This window comes from Pantherophis guttatus, chromosome 3 (genome assembly GCF_059756535.1).
Source record: "Pantherophis guttatus breed Tessera chromosome 3, ASM5975653v1, whole genome shotgun sequence".
Classification (NCBI taxonomy): Eukaryota; Metazoa; Chordata; class Lepidosauria; order Squamata; family Colubridae; genus Pantherophis; species Pantherophis guttatus.
This window is the reverse complement of record NC_142065.1, coordinates 4538467-4555133: the sequence shown is the minus strand read 5'-3', so window position 1 is coordinate 4555133 and position 16667 is coordinate 4538467. Positions and strand designations below refer to the sequence as shown.

The window sequence follows — 16667 nt, the reverse complement described above, 5'->3', positions numbered from 1 at the left end:
GGACAGGAGGCAGCTAGCTAGATAGGCCGCGAGTGCTGCATGCAATGGAGCTGCGGCGCCAGTGGCAAAGCTAGGCAGGCAAGCCAGGGGATGGGGGGGGGCAGCTAGCTAGGCCACAGCCAGTGCTACTGCCTGGGATGGAGCTGCACCAGTGGCGGAGCCAGCCAGGTGAGCTCTGGGGATGAGGGGGGGGGCGTGGCAAGCTCCGGGGACGGTGGTGGTGGGGGCTAGTGCAGGCTTACCTGTAGGCAGAAGGAGGCAGATAAGGGCTGCTCAGTTTTGGTGCAGGAGGCATGCACCACATGGGAAGGCAGGTTAGGCAGGCAACTTAGAGCAGAGACTGTGCGCATGTGCAAACGAGGATCCACACAGAGTGAGGAGTGACTGGGTAGGGCAGGACGACAGGGTGGACGATGACCGGGCAGACGGTGACCGGGTGGATGGTGACCAGGCTACGGGGTGGGGCCAATCAGAGGTGGCATTTGCCAGTTTGGCGAACCAGTCCAAATTTCTGCTACCGGCTGAATACCACCTCTGGCCATTATGGTTGGAATGAAGCTGGGGCAACTGAAGAAGAAATGTGCTGGAGCGGTGTGTGGACCAAGGATTGGAACTGGGTGAGACAATTTTCAACTTCTTGATTAGAGCCCACCCTAAATAAAAGAATTTTTGAAAGTCTCCAAAGCGCAGAAAGCGGAGAATTAACACACGGAGATAAATTATAGATCCAAAAGAGAAAGGGAATTTTAATGGAAGAATAAGTTTTAAAATCTAGAAAGACTGAACTGGAATTTGTGGTGCTGTGAAAAGTGACTTTAATTTGCTGGAAATATTGTTTGACTGCTGGAAGAAATTGTATAAAGAAAAATAGTGGGTTGTTGTTGTTTTTTTTCCTTTTGTTGAAATTTGAAAATCATCTGTGAAAGCTTTCGCCCTGTTTTGGTACTGAAGATTACAATTACAAATACTATTTGATAGAATATTTTACAAGGCAAAAGAAGAAAAATTAAGCAAGGCCTACAAATGTGAATAATTCAGAGGGAGTAAAACAGCAGACTTTGAGGACTGTAAACACAGTGGATTTTGAGGAACCGTTCAGGGATTGAGCAAATTCTTCTAATATTGGCTTTTTGGTGTTTTTGGACACTTGGGACCTGTGGGGTGGGAATGGAAATTTTGCAATTTCCTTCCCCCGGAGTGGGGAGGGAATGAGGATTTTGCAGTATCCTTCCCCTGGAGTGGGGTGGGAATGGAAATTTTGCAGTAGCCTTCCCCTACCACGCCCACCAAGCCATGCCACGCCCACAGAACCGGTAGTAAAAAAATTTGGATTTCACCATTGATGTATGCTGAAATAGTAAAGGGTAAGAGATGATGGATAGATACATAATACTTTTTAATATGGGAATTGTTGCATTAGGGGTTAGAAGAAAGAGGTAGAAAGTAGAAATTGGGAAAACATTACTATGTACATTGCTACAAAAAAATAATACATTATTATAATTGCAATGCCTACTTAAAGCCTAGAAGTTGAAAGATTATTATGTATATCTAAACAGTATAATTATTGTTATTAGTATTTTGTATAAAGTAAATTAACTCAGACAATGTACTATTAACTAAGTACTTATGTATGTTAAAAAAAACTATAAATAGAATTATACATATATAGAGAAAAGACAGAAGCAACAGAGATGCAATCATACGTCCAAAGCCTCGGCAACTGATTGGGTCCAAAGCTTCAACAGGACCTTGTAGTAAAGTCTAACTTTCTAACTTTTGGGATGACAGAAAGGCTAGTTGCTGAATATTGCTGATTTAGAAGTGGTTTTTTAAATTGCTCCTGAGTAAACAAGCAGAACTTCTCTCACTTCTTTGACTCGATGATATTACTTACCCAGAAATTCAAACTTGAGCTATTGGTCCAAATTTACAAAAAGGAAATGGGAGTTCCTCTTTTGCTCCTTCCACTGAAGGGAAGATCTGCTGGGCAAGACCCAAAGTCACATCAGATAATTCTGCTGCTGCTATCGGCATGGCTGCCTTGAGGTCCTTCAAGATAATCTATGGTCCACTTCAGCTGCTGCTGCTCCTCCTTCTTCAAGATCTGGGTGAGTATTGGCAGTTGAGATCAGACAGATTCCATCCTCTGATTTGCTACTAGAAAAAAAATCCAGTGCAAGATGAATGTTAAGGTGGCTTCAAACCTGATGGGCTTCTCTGAATGTTGAGATGAGGAGATTCCACAGCAAAGGCTAGTGCCAAGATATTAGATTTAGGGAGGAGAAGATTTCTTCCATTGCTTCCCACCCAAGTAGCTACGTAAACAAATGAGGAAGATCATCAGAGCTCTGAAGTTCTGGAGATCAACCGGGGCCACCTGGTTTGATCTAGTCCTTGAGGTATGGACACCTTCAACTCCTGATAGATTGCGACATCTGGAAGGGAAGGGACCTTGGAGGTCTTCTAATCCGACCTCCTGCCAAGGGCAGGAATCCTCATATCATGTCAAAAAATGGTTGTCCAATTTTTTCTTAGAAACTTACAGTGATGGAGACCCCACAAGTCCTGGAGACAATCTATTCCATTGGTTAATCTTTCTCAGTGTAAGGAATTATCCATAGAAGCATGACTAATAGTCCTCAAAAAAAGTGGTAAACTTTCTAGAGCTGGTGTAAAGACATTAAGCACAGAGGGAGGTTCTTTCTGGCTACCTCTAACATGGAATCTGGAAATGGTGTTATGTTCAAATTCTGTTCTCCAACAACCGAAACAAAAAGAGAGACTTTATAAAATAAACGTGAAGGTAACACAACTTCTGCAAAAACCATACCAATGTCAGCCAGGAGGAAACCTCACTCTAAAGTATGTGTTAAGGATATAGTTGTATTACAACCCGAAACGGTCATAAAGCAGAGCGTAGAGTTTTACGCACGGAAACGGTGCAGAGAGTAATTGTGAATAAAATGCATGCAAACTGGTTTTTTTTAAAGTATTTTACTTTTTAGGGAAAAGCAAAATCATAAGTCCTTTACCAATCCAAGTCTTAGCCATGCATAATCAATCCGGAGATACAAAATCTTCTTACCAATTTGTAGGATCATTCAGGAACAAAACAGTCCATAAAAGTAGTAATAAATAAACCATGATCAAACATTGATCATGTAAGAGATCAAAATAGTTACAACATAGTAGCAGGTAAAAATGTGGTGTAATGTCCACACAGACCATAATCAAGCTCTCCGTAAATACAGTTGCTACAGAGCTCATCCAATCAGGATGCAGAATGACTCAGCAATACTCTTAAAGCTATATAATACATATTCATACTATAAACATATAATGTTGGCTTATATATTTCCTGGCCAACTAGTTAGGCAATGACCATTTCCTAACAGTATGCACTGGTATCCACCAGTAGGTCCCATCCCATTTCAGATAAGTGACTGTCCAGTCTCTTCTTGAAAACATCCACTGATGGAGCACCCATGATTTCTTGTGGCCAGCTGTTCCACTGGTTAATTGTCCTCACTGTTAGGAAGTTTTTCCTTAATTCCAAGTTGCTTCTCTCCTTGATTAGTTTCCATCCATTGTTTCTTGTCTTGCCTTCTGGTGCTTTGGAGGATACTTTGACCCCCTCTTCTTTTTGGCAGCCCCTCAAATACTGGAATCCTGCTATCATGTCACCCCCAATTCTTCTTTTCTTTAGACTAGCCAAACCCAAATCCTGCAGCTGTTCTTCATGTGTTTTAGTCTCCAGGTCTTTGATCGTCTTAGTTGCTCTTCTCTGAACTTTTCCTAAAGTCTCAACATCTTTTTTTGTAGTACGGTGACCAAAATCGGTTGCAGTGTGGGCTTACTAGGGTTTTATAAAGCGGTAGTAATACTTCCCACTTTATAAAACCCTAGTAAGATCACACTTGGAATTCTGGAACCGATTTTGGTCACCATGCCACAATAAAGATTTGAAACTTTGTCTTCGGCCCCAGCTATGGACCCCAAAGAATGCAGCACACACAAAGTCCGTGCAAACCTTAGTTTACTAATTAAGGCCTACTAATGAGCTTTCTTAGTAGTTGTTCAAACACAAGTACCGTTTAAATCAGTCTTTTCTGAACAAGGACTGTTAATTTAACTTCATTAAATTATTATTATTATTATTAATAATAATAATAATAATAATAATAATAATAATAATAATTAGCAGCCGACAAAAATCCAAAGAATAATAACTCAGTTCTGAGGCACAGTCTTCCAGATATCTGTAATCTTGCTGTGGTTGGCAGAATGCCCAGAAGCAATTTGCAGGAAAACTGACAAGAGAGAACCGAGCCAAATCAAACGTTTTCTGGAATCAAGATACGAAGGAATGTGAACGAAGTTGTTTCCTCCAAATTGCATCAGTTGTCGTCCTTCCTTAAATAGGCTAGGGGAGTGGCCAATTAGCCCCAAGCCTTACTCTCGAGGAGACCTCCTCCTGAGGAGCCACTCCTGCCTTTTGGCAGCCCTGCACACCCGTGCATCGAGAAGAGGCTCCTCCTCTTTGTCCTCTTCACTTATGGGAGCTTCTGGAGGTTTTGAAGGCCCTGGCTGAATCCCCGCCTCTGGCACCACATCTTCTCCAGCCTCCTCACTGTCCGACTTGAGCGCCAGCTGCACAGGCTGCTGGCGCAGTACCACACCAGCCTCCTCACTGTCGGAATCAGCTACTAACTGCACAGGCCGCTGCCGGGACACAACACTTTGGGAAAAGTTCATAAAACAGAGACTACGATAATTAACCAGGTGTGCGTGTGTGTGTCTGTGTGTGAGGGTCATCCCAGGATCCAACACAAACTTCAGTCTCAGCATCCAAACATCTGCCCTGAAGATGCCTACTGTTGTGTGAAGTTCAGACCCAGGGTCCCAAAATGAGAACTGGCTTCAGGGAAAGGCACTGTGGTCTCCATGATTGGTAGGTAGCCCTCACCCCTATTTGATTTCCAGGGATGGATGGAGAGAGATGTTCCCAGTCAACGGAGAGACACATGGGAGTAAATCCCATGTTTGGAAGCTGTGTCTCTGTGACCAAAAACACTCTTGGAGACTCCTGTGTTGTTTCTGAGGAACGTCAATCGATGTCTCTCTACTTTCTCCCCCAGTCGAACCAACCCAGCCTCAGATTCGTGGCCCCCAAGGCAGAATCACAGCAGGATCTCGGGCCTCTTTTCAGTGCTCTGCAAGTGATTTTTCCAACGATATCCAATTCAAGTGGATAAAGGATGGGAAAACGATAAAGCCTAAAGAAACCTTAGGCTATTCTACTAATCCAGGGGGATTATACCATTGGAAAAGCACTGTGGATATCCTGCTTGGCCAAGGAGATGTGAGGTCACAGCTGATCTGCCAGATCCAACACAACTCATCTCAGAAAGCTGAGAGGAACTTCCAACTTGGTGATGTCCTAAGAGGTAGGTGAACCTTGGGTTGAAAAGAGGGAGGAGGTTATGGAGTCTGCACCTGGTAGAGGGCCCTCCATGTGATCTGTCCCCGTCCACACACACACACAAACACAGCCAGCCGAGGGTTAAGGAAACACTTTGGCACACACCCAGGTCTTTATCTCCAACTTGGCAGCGATTTACACACCGTCTGCCAAGTGCGTTTATTTCCACAAAACAGAAAGATAAGATACTTAGCGTACAAAAGTCCAATCAGAATAATATTCCTCTCAGCAGTTTCCGGACGAGGCTTTAGTGACTATCCAAGGTTTACTTTTGTTCGTCACAGGGATCACTGGCCACCACCCTCTATTATATAGTCTCTGGGGTGTGGTCCAGTGACTCAGTTCTAATCCCTAGCACGCCTCCTGAGCTGCTGCAATCGTTTATCACGCCTTCGGAGGCGTGCGTCCAGGAATGGTGTCTCTCCCTCGCTCTCATCCGAGACACCTGTTTCTCGGCTAATCTCCTCTCCCTCGGCCGGCACCTGAGACAGTGCCAGAGGGGAGGGGCCTGGAGAGGGAGGCCTGGCTGACTCCTCTTCCTCATGCTCGGAGCTTTCTTCCTCCGATGGGATAGGCTCAGAGGGCGGGGCCACAACACCATGGCAGAGGGAATGGCACCAAGAAGATCTCGGTCAGGGGTGTCAAACTGGATTCCTTCAGGAGCCAGATCAGCCATGTAGTCCTCCTCCGAGAGCCGGCTGGGGTGTAGGGCGGGGAAGACAGGATGGACACCTGCAGCACTTTGCCAGACAAAATCGGCCGCATCGGGGCCTCGTGCTTCTCCCCTTTTTGGCTGCCAGAGGCACTGTGGGCCAGTCGTTTGCTATTTCCAGGTTTAAGCATCGCGAGGGCCGAATCCATCCCGCAGGCCTTGAGTTTGACACTCCTGATCTACATTCTCATCTCATGGAATTGAACTGAACCAGCCACATTTTTTCAGCCTGTGCTTCCTCAGAGGACTGCCCTTGTGGGGAGCAAGTCTTTAGAAAGATCTCCTATCTCTGATTGCTTTCCCAAGGACCTGGGTCAAGATGAAATATACTCCGTATTTTTCGGAGTATATGACGGACCTTTTTCCCCCCAAAAAGAGGGTGAAAATCTGGGTGTGTCTTATACTTCGAATGTAGCCCCGCCCAACTTCTCAAACAAAGGTTTCAGAGGTTGAAAAATGCATCAGAAATGAAGCTTCAGAAAAGAAGCCCCCAAAGAGAGCTTCAGAAAAAAGCCCCCAAACAGAGCTTCAGAAAAAAAGCCCCCAAACAGCTTCAGAAAAAAAGCCCCCAAACAGCTTCAGAAAAAAGCCCCCAAACAGAGCTTCAGAAAAAAAGCCCCCAAAAAGAGCTTCAGAAAAAAAGCCCCCAAACAGCTTCAGAAAAAAGCCCCCAAACAGAGCTTCAGAAAAAAAGCCCCCAAACAGAGCTTCAGAAAAGAAGCCTCCAAACAGAGCTTCAGAAAAAAAGCCCCCAAACAGAGCTTCAGAAAAAAAGCCCCCAAACAGCTTCAGAAAAGAAGCCTCCAAACAGAGCTTCAGAAAAAAAGCCCCCAAAAAGAGCTTCAGAAAAAAAGCCCCCAAACAGCTTCAGAAAAAAAGCCCCCAAACAGAGCTTCAGAAAAGAAGCCTCCAAACAGAGCTTCAGAGGCTTTTTTTTCTGAAGCTGTTTCAGAGGCTTTCAGAGGCAGAAAACAAAAGTTTTCTGAAAAACTTTGAAAAAAATAGTAAAAAAAAAAAAAAAAGCAAGGTACAGAGCTCACAACCAAGCAACCTGTTGCTAAAATTCACCTCTGAAAACAGCTGATTGGGGTATTCTGGGAGGCCAATCCACCTGCCAATCAGCTTTTTTCTTATTTTCCTCCCCAAAAACTAAAGTGCATCTTATACTCCGAAAAATATGGCACCTCCCCTACAATGGGGGAGATAATATATTTAATCCTGATTGTCCTGGAATCGTTTGCTTTTCCAGCAAACGATTCCAGGGGTGTGCTCTGTTTTTTTCCCTTTGCATTTTTTTTGCTCAGTGATTTCGCGTGCTGCTCAGAGTCACATGATTTGAGTTGGGTGGCCAAATGTATGTCATTGAAAGAAGGCGGTGGAGAAACTGACATCCAAAGGGTAGAAAGTTAGCACCCACCCCTCTCCTAAAATGTCACAGTTTCTTGCAAAAATCAAATCCAGAAGCACACACAGATAAACTGATGCAGCAGGATTCATTAATTTCTTTATATACACAATAATACATGAAGTAAGTTTACAATACCAACAGTAGATTCACAGTTTCATTTCAGCTCAGATCAGCAGACAAGTTCAGACACAGAGACACTGGTTTCAGTTTCTCTTTTCTCAGAACAGACTCAGAAGCTGCAGACTAAGACACGCCCTAGTTGCTATGCCTATTCATTGGCTGTCCTTGTCACCATGTCTTCCCAGTCATGAATATTCCGACATAGAAGAATGAAATGTTTTGAGAAATATTAAAAAGGCAGAATATTATATTTCCCTGGATGATAAAAGAAGAAACATGTTTTAAAGACAGAAACCAGCTCCCTGCCCCCGAGCAGATATTTGGTGCTATTAAGAAAGACTGGGGCATCCTATCTACAAGACAAAAACCTCCATCTCCAGGGTGATGGGATTAAGACATGACCCTCCAGGACATAATAGGATTAACCCATCTAGCAGCAGAGCTCACCACATGGCACAATCACCTAGGGACATTGCATCACCCAGCAAACTTCAACCAAACCTGGGACTCAGACAACCCACAAACCTAGCTATGACCCCCTACAACATCCAATAGAATACATGTTCTTGCACAGGAACAGGAAGCTGAAGTGCAAAGCCCCAGAGAAGGTATAAATACCCCCCCCCCTCTCTCAACTCCATGTGGTCAGCTGCCCAGAGCTACCCATGTGGTTCTGCTTCATCATTAAACCATCTTTCCAATCAGCCTCCATGTTTCCAGTGTCTTTCTCCCAGCCTGGAACTGAACCAGATGGAGATTTCTTCCAACAATAGGAACGGCAGGATAGGAATCTAACAAGCCCACTGTCAGGATTCGCTGTCGTCTCAAATAAATTGCATTTCAAACAAATAGTTCTTGATAAAAATCTTTCATTTATTAAGCACAACGCTCCGAACTCCGACTCATTTGCAGCCAACACTGACTTCCTGGCCCAAACCCTCCCTTTCCTTCCATCACTGCTCTGCATCTCATTGGCCATCTTCCAAGTCACTCTGCTATATCTACTACTTCAGCCCAAAGGAATTTCCCCCCTCCCAACCCATCTCCTAGGGGATAGTATCTCCAGGGAAAATAAGTAGGTGAAGAGTCAAGCGTCCTCTTGCCAGATGCTCCCACCTCCTCCTTCTTATGTCAGCACTGGAGTGAATGCAGGTTGGAGTGCTGACATCCACCTGATATAAATAAAGGAGATTTGCTGAACATTGGATGGGGTTCCTTATTCCTTTCCTTTTTAATAGAGTTCAGTTCCGATCTTGGGTTTTTCACACCAGGGTTGTGTTCAGACAACCTAATGGTTTCCCCAATCGGAAGGCAGAATCAACTGGTCTTCCACCCCATTCTGCATGCAGGAACCATGAATCTGAAGCTCTTTTGACTGATTATTTTTTGCTTTCTTTGCTCAGTTCCTCCCAAAATGCGTCTTGAGACCATTCCACCTTCCCCCGTACAGCTGAACGCCACAGTGATGGTCACTTGCCACGCAGAAAGTTTTTATCCACATGCCAAAGTGGAGTTGTTTGCCAAAGATGCCCCAAGCAGAAAAGGAATTGTTTCCTTGAGAATTGCAAATCCCGATGGGACCTTTTCCATCAAGAACTACCTGGAGGTGATGGTCACCGAAGACAGGAACTCCTCCATGTTCCTTTGCCAGGTCAAGCAGGATTCCCAGCCTCTGGTCAATGAAACTACCCAGCTCTTCATTACGGGGCCACTTAAAAAATCAGAAAGTAAGTGTGGACTTTCTAAACTTTTCCTTCTGAGGTTTCATTGGCATACAACCTGCAGGGTTTTTATTTATTTTTATTTTTATTTCTTTTTATATGCCGCCCTTCTCCGGAGACTCAGGCTGGCTTACAATGCGTTAAGCAATAGCCTTCATCCTTTTGTATTTTTATACAAAGTCAGCTTATTGCCCCCACAAAGCGGGTCCTCATTTTACCCATCTTAGAAAGGATGGAAGGCTGAGTCGACCTTGAGCCTTGGCGAGAATTGAACTCGCAGTAATTGCAGGCAGCTGGATGTTAAATGCTGCCTTAGTTGCTGGTTTTTTTTTTCTTTTTTCCAGATTTGTTTGACACTATACAAAAAGCAGGCATCCGTATAGGCCGTCCACGATTTACGACCACTATTGGGCCCCTCTTTTCTGTTGTTAAGTGAAACATGCATTAAGTGAGTGTTTCTCCATTTTTACGACCTTTCCTGCCACAGTTGTTAAGTGAAAAGGGCACCCCAGGATACTGCAAACCGTCATAAATACGAGTCAATTGGCAAGCATCTGAATTGTGATCACGTGACTGTGGGGATTTCTGCAACGGTTGTGAAAAAAACGGTCGTAAATCCCTTTTTTCAGTGCCGTTGTAACTTTGAATGGTCACTAAATGAACTGTTGTAAATTGAGGACCACCTCTACTTCCTGCTTCTGTGTCGTTCCCATTTTCTTTGTGACCCTTCCCACACTAAAAGCTGAGCTGATTTCCAGGGAGTTTTTCTCTTGTAAACATATAAACAACAGTTGCAGGAATTGTCTAGTGAAGAAAAGGATTAGGTGTGACATGACAGCATCTTCCAATATTTGAGGGGATGCCACAAAGAAAAGAGGGGGGGGGTGTTTTCACCTGTTCTCCAAAGCCCCCGAAGGCAGGACAAGAAGCAACGGATGGAAACTAAACAAGGAGAGAAGGAACCTGGAACTAAGGAGAAACAGTAAGGACAATTAACCAGTGGAACAGCTTGCCACCAGAAATTGTGGGTGCTCCATCACTGGAGGTTTTCTAGAAGAGACCGGACAGTCACTTATCTGAAATAGTATAGGTTGTCCCGCTTGAGCAGGGGGCTGGACTAGAAGACCTCCAAGGTCCCTTCCAACTCCGTTTTGTTAATCCACTGTCTTTTCTCCACAGGCTCACAGCAACAATCCCTCCTTGTTCTCTGCGTCACGTTTTTCCTGAGCAAAATAGCCGTCCTTCTTTTCATCTCTTGCCTCTTCCTAGTAAAAGTGTGTGGATTAAAGAGGACAAGATCTCGTTCCGGAACATTCCAGGAAGTGAGGCAGTCTGGAACTTCAAGTTAAAGACTCCTATTCCCCACAGATTTTCTGGATGAGAAAGGATCCGATTAGGACATCAATAACAATAATATTACTAATATTAAAAAGGAGCCTGAGTGGCGTAGGAGACTAATGCCTCCTAAGGCAGCATTTAACATCCAGCTGCCTGCAATTATTGCGAGTTCAATTCTCCCCAGGCTCAAGGTCGACTCAGCCTTCCATCCTTTCTAAGGTAGGTAAATTGAGGACCCAGTTTGTGGGGGCAATAAGCTGACTTTGTATAAAATATAAAAAAGTATGAAGGGTGTTGCTTAACGCATTGTAAGCTGCCCTGAGTCTCCGGAGAAGGGCGGCATATAAATCAAATAAAAAAATAAATAAAAAATGCCTGTATAATGAGCACTCCATCCTCCCAAATGTTCTAAGCCAATAAAACCGATACAGAGATTTATCTTTTTTTTAATATATATATATATATATATATATATATATATATATATATATATATATATATATATATATATATAACCTTGAAAACTGAAGCAATTGTTTTTTCTTTTTTTGTTGTTGTTGTTGTTATAAAAGATTAGGAAAGAAATATGAAAAGTATTTGCTTACCGAAGCGATAAAGGAGCAAATGTAAAAACCATAGAATTGGGGGGCGCAGATACGCTTTTGAGATATGAAGAAGTGACAAAACGTTAAATGTCCATGTTCAAAACTTGTGTCTCTGCTATTTGCTGAGACAATGATAACTTGCCAGGAATTATGTCACTCTATAAATTGATGTTATGGGTACAAAGAAAGATATTGTGTTGCTTTCAAGTACTTTACTTAATTAATTGAATTAATTGCCTACCTCCTAATGCTTTCGTTCTTGATCCTACATCTTCTCCTGATACTTCAAGGAGAGTTTGGAACCACACCAGAAGTTCCTGGTCTCCTAGTTCCAATAGGGCCCCATTGCCTAGCTAAATTATGTATTGCCAATCTTCTTATATCTCTCTTCTCTATTTTATTCTGCCGGAAACTGATAAATCTCCCCACAAGTTCCTTATCAATCTTTACTTCAATCTTTGCTGCCACCATCTAAATTGGCTTCATGTATTTTGCTTGAGTCGTCTTGCAAAATACGTCTTGCCCTGAAACTCTCTTTTCCTGAATGCTTCTACTAGCCATATCTGATAATTCAGAAACTGTCCCAAAATTATGTATTGTGAGGCTTCTATTAAATTAGTAATTGACAGGCAATATTTTAGTCCAGGGCTCCCTCTTATGGTCAAACATCATTACTACATTGGTGGGGTTGGTTTTTGTTTTTTTTTCCATAAATAATATTTTGCAAAATTTAGTTTAAAATGAATAAAATAATAAAACTTATGCAGTGGCCATGAGATATAAGGAAAGAAGAGGATGAGGAGACCTCAGGGTATTTCGCTGTACCCTCAAGACCCTGTTGTTCCGCCAGGCCGGGCTATCAACATAATAATTTTAAATTGGGTGTTTTAAATTTCTGGGGTTTTAAATTGAGCCGAATTATTTAATAATTTTAAATTATTTTCATTGATGTTTGTCTTGTGCTTTTAATAGGCTGTACACCGCCCTGAGTCCTTCGGGAGAAGGGCGGTATAGAAATAAAATAATAATAATTATTATTATTGGTTAATCTTTAGTGAGATTCACAGCCTTTGAGGCTGGTTAATAGCTCAGCAGCTCGAGTCCTAACCAAGGATGATGATGATGATGATGATGATGATGATGATGATGATGATGATGATGATGATAATAATAATAATAATATAGATATATAGGGTCTCCTGCTTGATCAGGGGTTTCGATTAGAAGACCTCCAAGGCAGTGGTGGGTTCCACTTACCTTCGCTACCGGTTTGCAAATATGCCCCCGCGCGTGCAGCACTTCTGCAGATACACAGAGCATCCATGATGATGTCCGGGTGGGTGGGCAGAGCCTCACGCCACCGCCGCTACAGGTTCGTGCGAACCTGTAGAAACCCACCACTGCTCTAAGATCTCTTCCAGCTCTATTCTATGATGAGAGAGAGAGAGAGGGAGCGAGAGGGGGGGAGATGATAGATATATATAGGCATAGGTATAGGTGTAGGTATTGGTAGACAGACAGACAGACAGACAGACAGTGACAGACAGACAGATAGATAGATAGATGATAGATATGTATAGGTGTAGGTGTAGGTGTAGATGTAGGTGTAGGTGTAGGTGTAGGTGTAGGTGTAAGTGTAGGTGTAGGTGTAGGTGTAGGTATAGGTCAGTGGTGAAATGTAAATTTTGTTACTACCGGTTCTGTGGGTGTGGCTTGGTGGTGATGGTGATGGGTAATATGACTGAGTGGGCGTGGCCAACTTTTTTTTTTTTTTTTTTTACTTTTAAAACCATTTTTTCTACAACCTCTTCAGCTGAAGAGGTTGTTTTAAAAATGCCTTTAAAGCCTCTGACGATCCCAGCTGACTTGCCTGACTGGCAGAGGCTTTCTTTTTTTTTTTTTTTTAAAAGCCTCTGACGATCCCAGCTGACTTGCTTTTTTGTTTTTACTTTTAAAAGCATTTTTTTCTATTACCTCTTCGGCCGAAGAAGTTGTAGAAAAAACGCTTTTAAATTTTTTTTTTAAAAAAAGCCTCTGATGATTGCGTGGCTCAGCTGGGCATGGGGGGGGGTGCAGGGATTTTTGCTACCGGTTCTCCGAACCACCCGCCTCCATCGCTACCGGATCGGTCGATCCGGTCCGAACCGGGAGCATTTCACCCCTGCAGTGGGGACTCTTTAATAGTCGTAAGCTCAAGAACTGGTGATAAGTCACTTTTTTCACCATTGTAACTTCGAACAGACATCATACGAATAGTCGTAAGGATTACCTGTAGCTTGAATGAAGATAGCTGATCTCATGCAGGCAAGACCCTTTATTTCAAGCCTCCAAAGCCTGGAGAGGGCAAAAAATGCCCTCTCCCCCACCGTGGTGAAGGCAGCTGACTAGACCACACCCGCCATGGCCACACCCACCTAGCAATGGGGCAGCGAACCCGTTGCTAAAGGATCTGACCCCTGTCCACCCACGTGTAGGCCTTGCCAAGGCCTGCGTGATTCACCTCTACCTACTGAACTGCCAAAGCATTTCCCCATAAGCTGCAGGTTCAAACTGAGTGGGCGAGTAGGGGGTCATAGGTTACGACCCCCCTTTCGTTCATGACAATCTTATTATACCGGAGATACGGAGGATCCCGGATCTACGCACTTTCCGCCGCGCTCTTAAAACCTTTTTATTCTATCAAGCTGGCCTGGCCTAATTTTTCCCTTTTTCCTTTTAAAATACAAATTTTAAATTGGTTTTAATTTATTGGGGTGTTTTAAATCGGCCTTCAGCCGAATTATTTAATCCGGTTTTTACTCTGTTTTAATTTTTGTACTAATGTGTTTTTATCTTGTGGCTGTTCACCGCCCTGAGTCCTTCGGGAGTAGGGCGGTATACAAATCAAATAAAACATAAAACATAAACAAAACATTATTCATAAATTCATATTCATAAACTAAGAATGTTTTTTTTTAAAATTCCCCTCTTTCCGCGCCACCTTCTTTTAATAGTTATTTCTTTTGATAATTTGCATCATTTCATACGCTTTTCTGACATTTATTTCTTTTAGTCACAAACCCTGTGCATAAAATGAGCACTTGCAAGCAAGAAAAAAAACTTCACCAGTATTCACGAGAGGAGAAGTTTGAAAAGGAGAAGTTTGAAAAAAGGTCAACAATAAAGTCAAGGCGCAAAATGTTACAAAATCGTACCCTTGTGGCTAGTTGTGAAATTTCTTTACTCATTGCTAAATCTGGAAAAAAATTGTAGGGACATAATAATAGTAGAGTAGGTAGAATTGGTTTGACTTGCTGTTTTGCTTCTGTAAGAATTGCTTTGCTAAGAATTGGAATTTGCTCCTATGATTGATCTAACTTGTTTTTTTTTATATACCCCGGTGCATGGAACGGAATATGTCATAGTTTGGCAGGGTTACACCTTACAAATACCATAGTTGCTAAGCACCCAGCCTGTCAGACTGCGATGCTATCTCAAAATTAAATGAATTTCCAAACTGCCAATCTTTAAGGAAATCTTTTCTTTAATTGAGCACAGCCACCGGATCATGACTCCGCGCGGACAAAACTGACCTTTTGCCCCCCAATCCCTCCCTTTCCGATCCCCAAATCTCTGCTTCTCGTTGGCTATCTTCCAAGTCATTCTTCAGACTTCATTCCCCAGGAATGTGCCCCCTCGCCTCATTTCCACGACAACCCGGCTTCAAAGGGATTTAGCAGCCAAAAGTTCCAGAGTTTATCTCTCGCTCTCCTCTGCTCTCCATGCCAGCGTTGAAACGCTGACACAGCCCTTCTGTTGCTAAGCACTCAGTCCCCCTGCTCCTGCTCCTTGCTGCACAGCTATTGTGGCTCACTGGCGGCCTATGGCAGCAGAATCGAACAGTGAAGAGGTTGGGGAGGAACATGGCTCAGTCCTGGAATCTGGGGAAGGCTCGGACGAGGGCTCTGTGTCAGAGGCAGAGAGAGTGCCAGGGCCATCTGGGAGTTATGTGCTGCCTCCAGAGCTCCCAGAGACGGACATCAGCGAGGGAGATGAACAGGGGGAGCCTGTTCCCAGTGGGCGCATGCACAGAGCTGCCAGTAGGCAAGAACAGTTAAGACAAAAGGGACAACTTGGGAGTAGAGTTTGGATATGATTGCCCTCCCTCCATAAGACATAAAGGAGGAGCAAAGATGACACGTGAGCCTTTGCAGGAAGCAACTTTGTTCGTTCTGGTCGGTTTAAATTCCGAAGCTCCGTTTTGACTCTGTGCTCCGTGTGGCCTTGCAAAGCTAATTGCCAATGAGGTCTTTGGCAGCGTTTCAAGGGAGATAATGGTGGGTGCTTATCAGCCTTATCCCGAAGGACTGTGGCAGGCTTCTGTCGGACTCTTTACCAATTCTTTGTGACTCATTACGGGCTGTGAATGAACAGAATTCACAGCTGCTGAAATAAAAAGAGAGTTTTTGGGACTAATTGTGTGCTTTTTACTGTCTCAGGAAGCCTAGGTGAGAACAATAGCCAATGCAGGGTTATAAGGAAAGCATGGGCCAGAGGGACCAGAATTGGGTACTAAACTAAAGCCTCTGAAGGTATAAAAGGACGCCATACTAGTGGTGAGTTTCAAATTTTTTTTACTACTGGTTCTGTAGGCATGGCTTGGTGGGCGTGGCTTGGTGGGCGTGGCAAGGGAAGGATATTGTAAAATCTCCATTCCCTCCCCACTCCAGGGGAAGGATACTGTAAAATCCCCATTCCCTTCCCATTCCAGGGAAAGGATAGTGTAAAATCTCCATTCCCACCCCACTTCAGGGGAAGGATACTGTAAAATCCCCATTCCCTTCCCATTCCAGGGAAAGGATAGTGTAAAATCTCCATTCCCACCACACTCCAGGAGAAGGATACTGTAAAATCCCCATTCCCTTCCCATTCCAGGGAAAGGATAGTGTAAAATCTCCATTCCCACCGCACCCCAGGGGAAGGATACTGTAAAATCTCCATTCCCTCCCCAATCCAGGGGAAGGTTACTGCAAAATCCCCATTTCCTCCCGATCAGCTGGGACTCGGGAGGCAGAGAATAGATGGGGGCAGGGCCAGTCAGAATTTTTACTACCGGTTCTCCGAACTACTCAAAATTTCCGCTACCGGTTCTCCAGAACTGGTCAGAACCTGCTGAAACCCACCTCTGAGCCATACCTTTCCCAAGGTGTGACTATCTCCTCGCATGCATTGTATCTGTATGTTCTGGATATAGTCCCACCTGGTATTTTGTTTTTGGCCAAAAAATAAAATCTGCTTC

The 16667-nt window shown here is 43.7% G+C and overlaps 1 protein-coding gene across 1 annotated transcript; it reads left to right on the top strand.

The window, feature by feature from the left end:
- Positions 1–2035: 2035 nt before the first annotated feature.
- On the top strand, positions 2036–10795 carry LOC148114470 (tyrosine-protein phosphatase non-receptor type substrate 1-like). The gene is made up of 4 exons (XM_087888989.1): positions 2036–2111; positions 5142–5450; positions 9129–9452; positions 10626–10795. The coding sequence occupies exons 1-4, from the start codon at positions 2036–2038 to the stop codon at positions 10793–10795; spliced, it is 879 nt and encodes a 292-aa protein (XP_087745115.1).
- The last annotated feature ends 5872 nt before the right edge of the window (positions 10796–16667 follow it).

Bases quoted from the DNA above. Each gene is read 5' to 3' on its own strand.
- LOC148114470 (XM_087888989.1), top strand. From the start codon at position 2,036: ATGGCTGCCTTGAGGTCCTTCAAGATAATCTATGGTCCACTTCAGCTG. The intron at 2,112-5,141 runs GTGAGTATTGGC...TTTCTCCCCCAG, and splicing joins CCTCCTTCTTCAAGATCTGG to TCGAACCAACCCAGCCTCAG. The intron at 5,451-9,128 runs GTAGGTGAACCT...TTCTTTGCTCAG, and splicing joins ACTTGGTGATGTCCTAAGAG to TTCCTCCCAAAATGCGTCTT.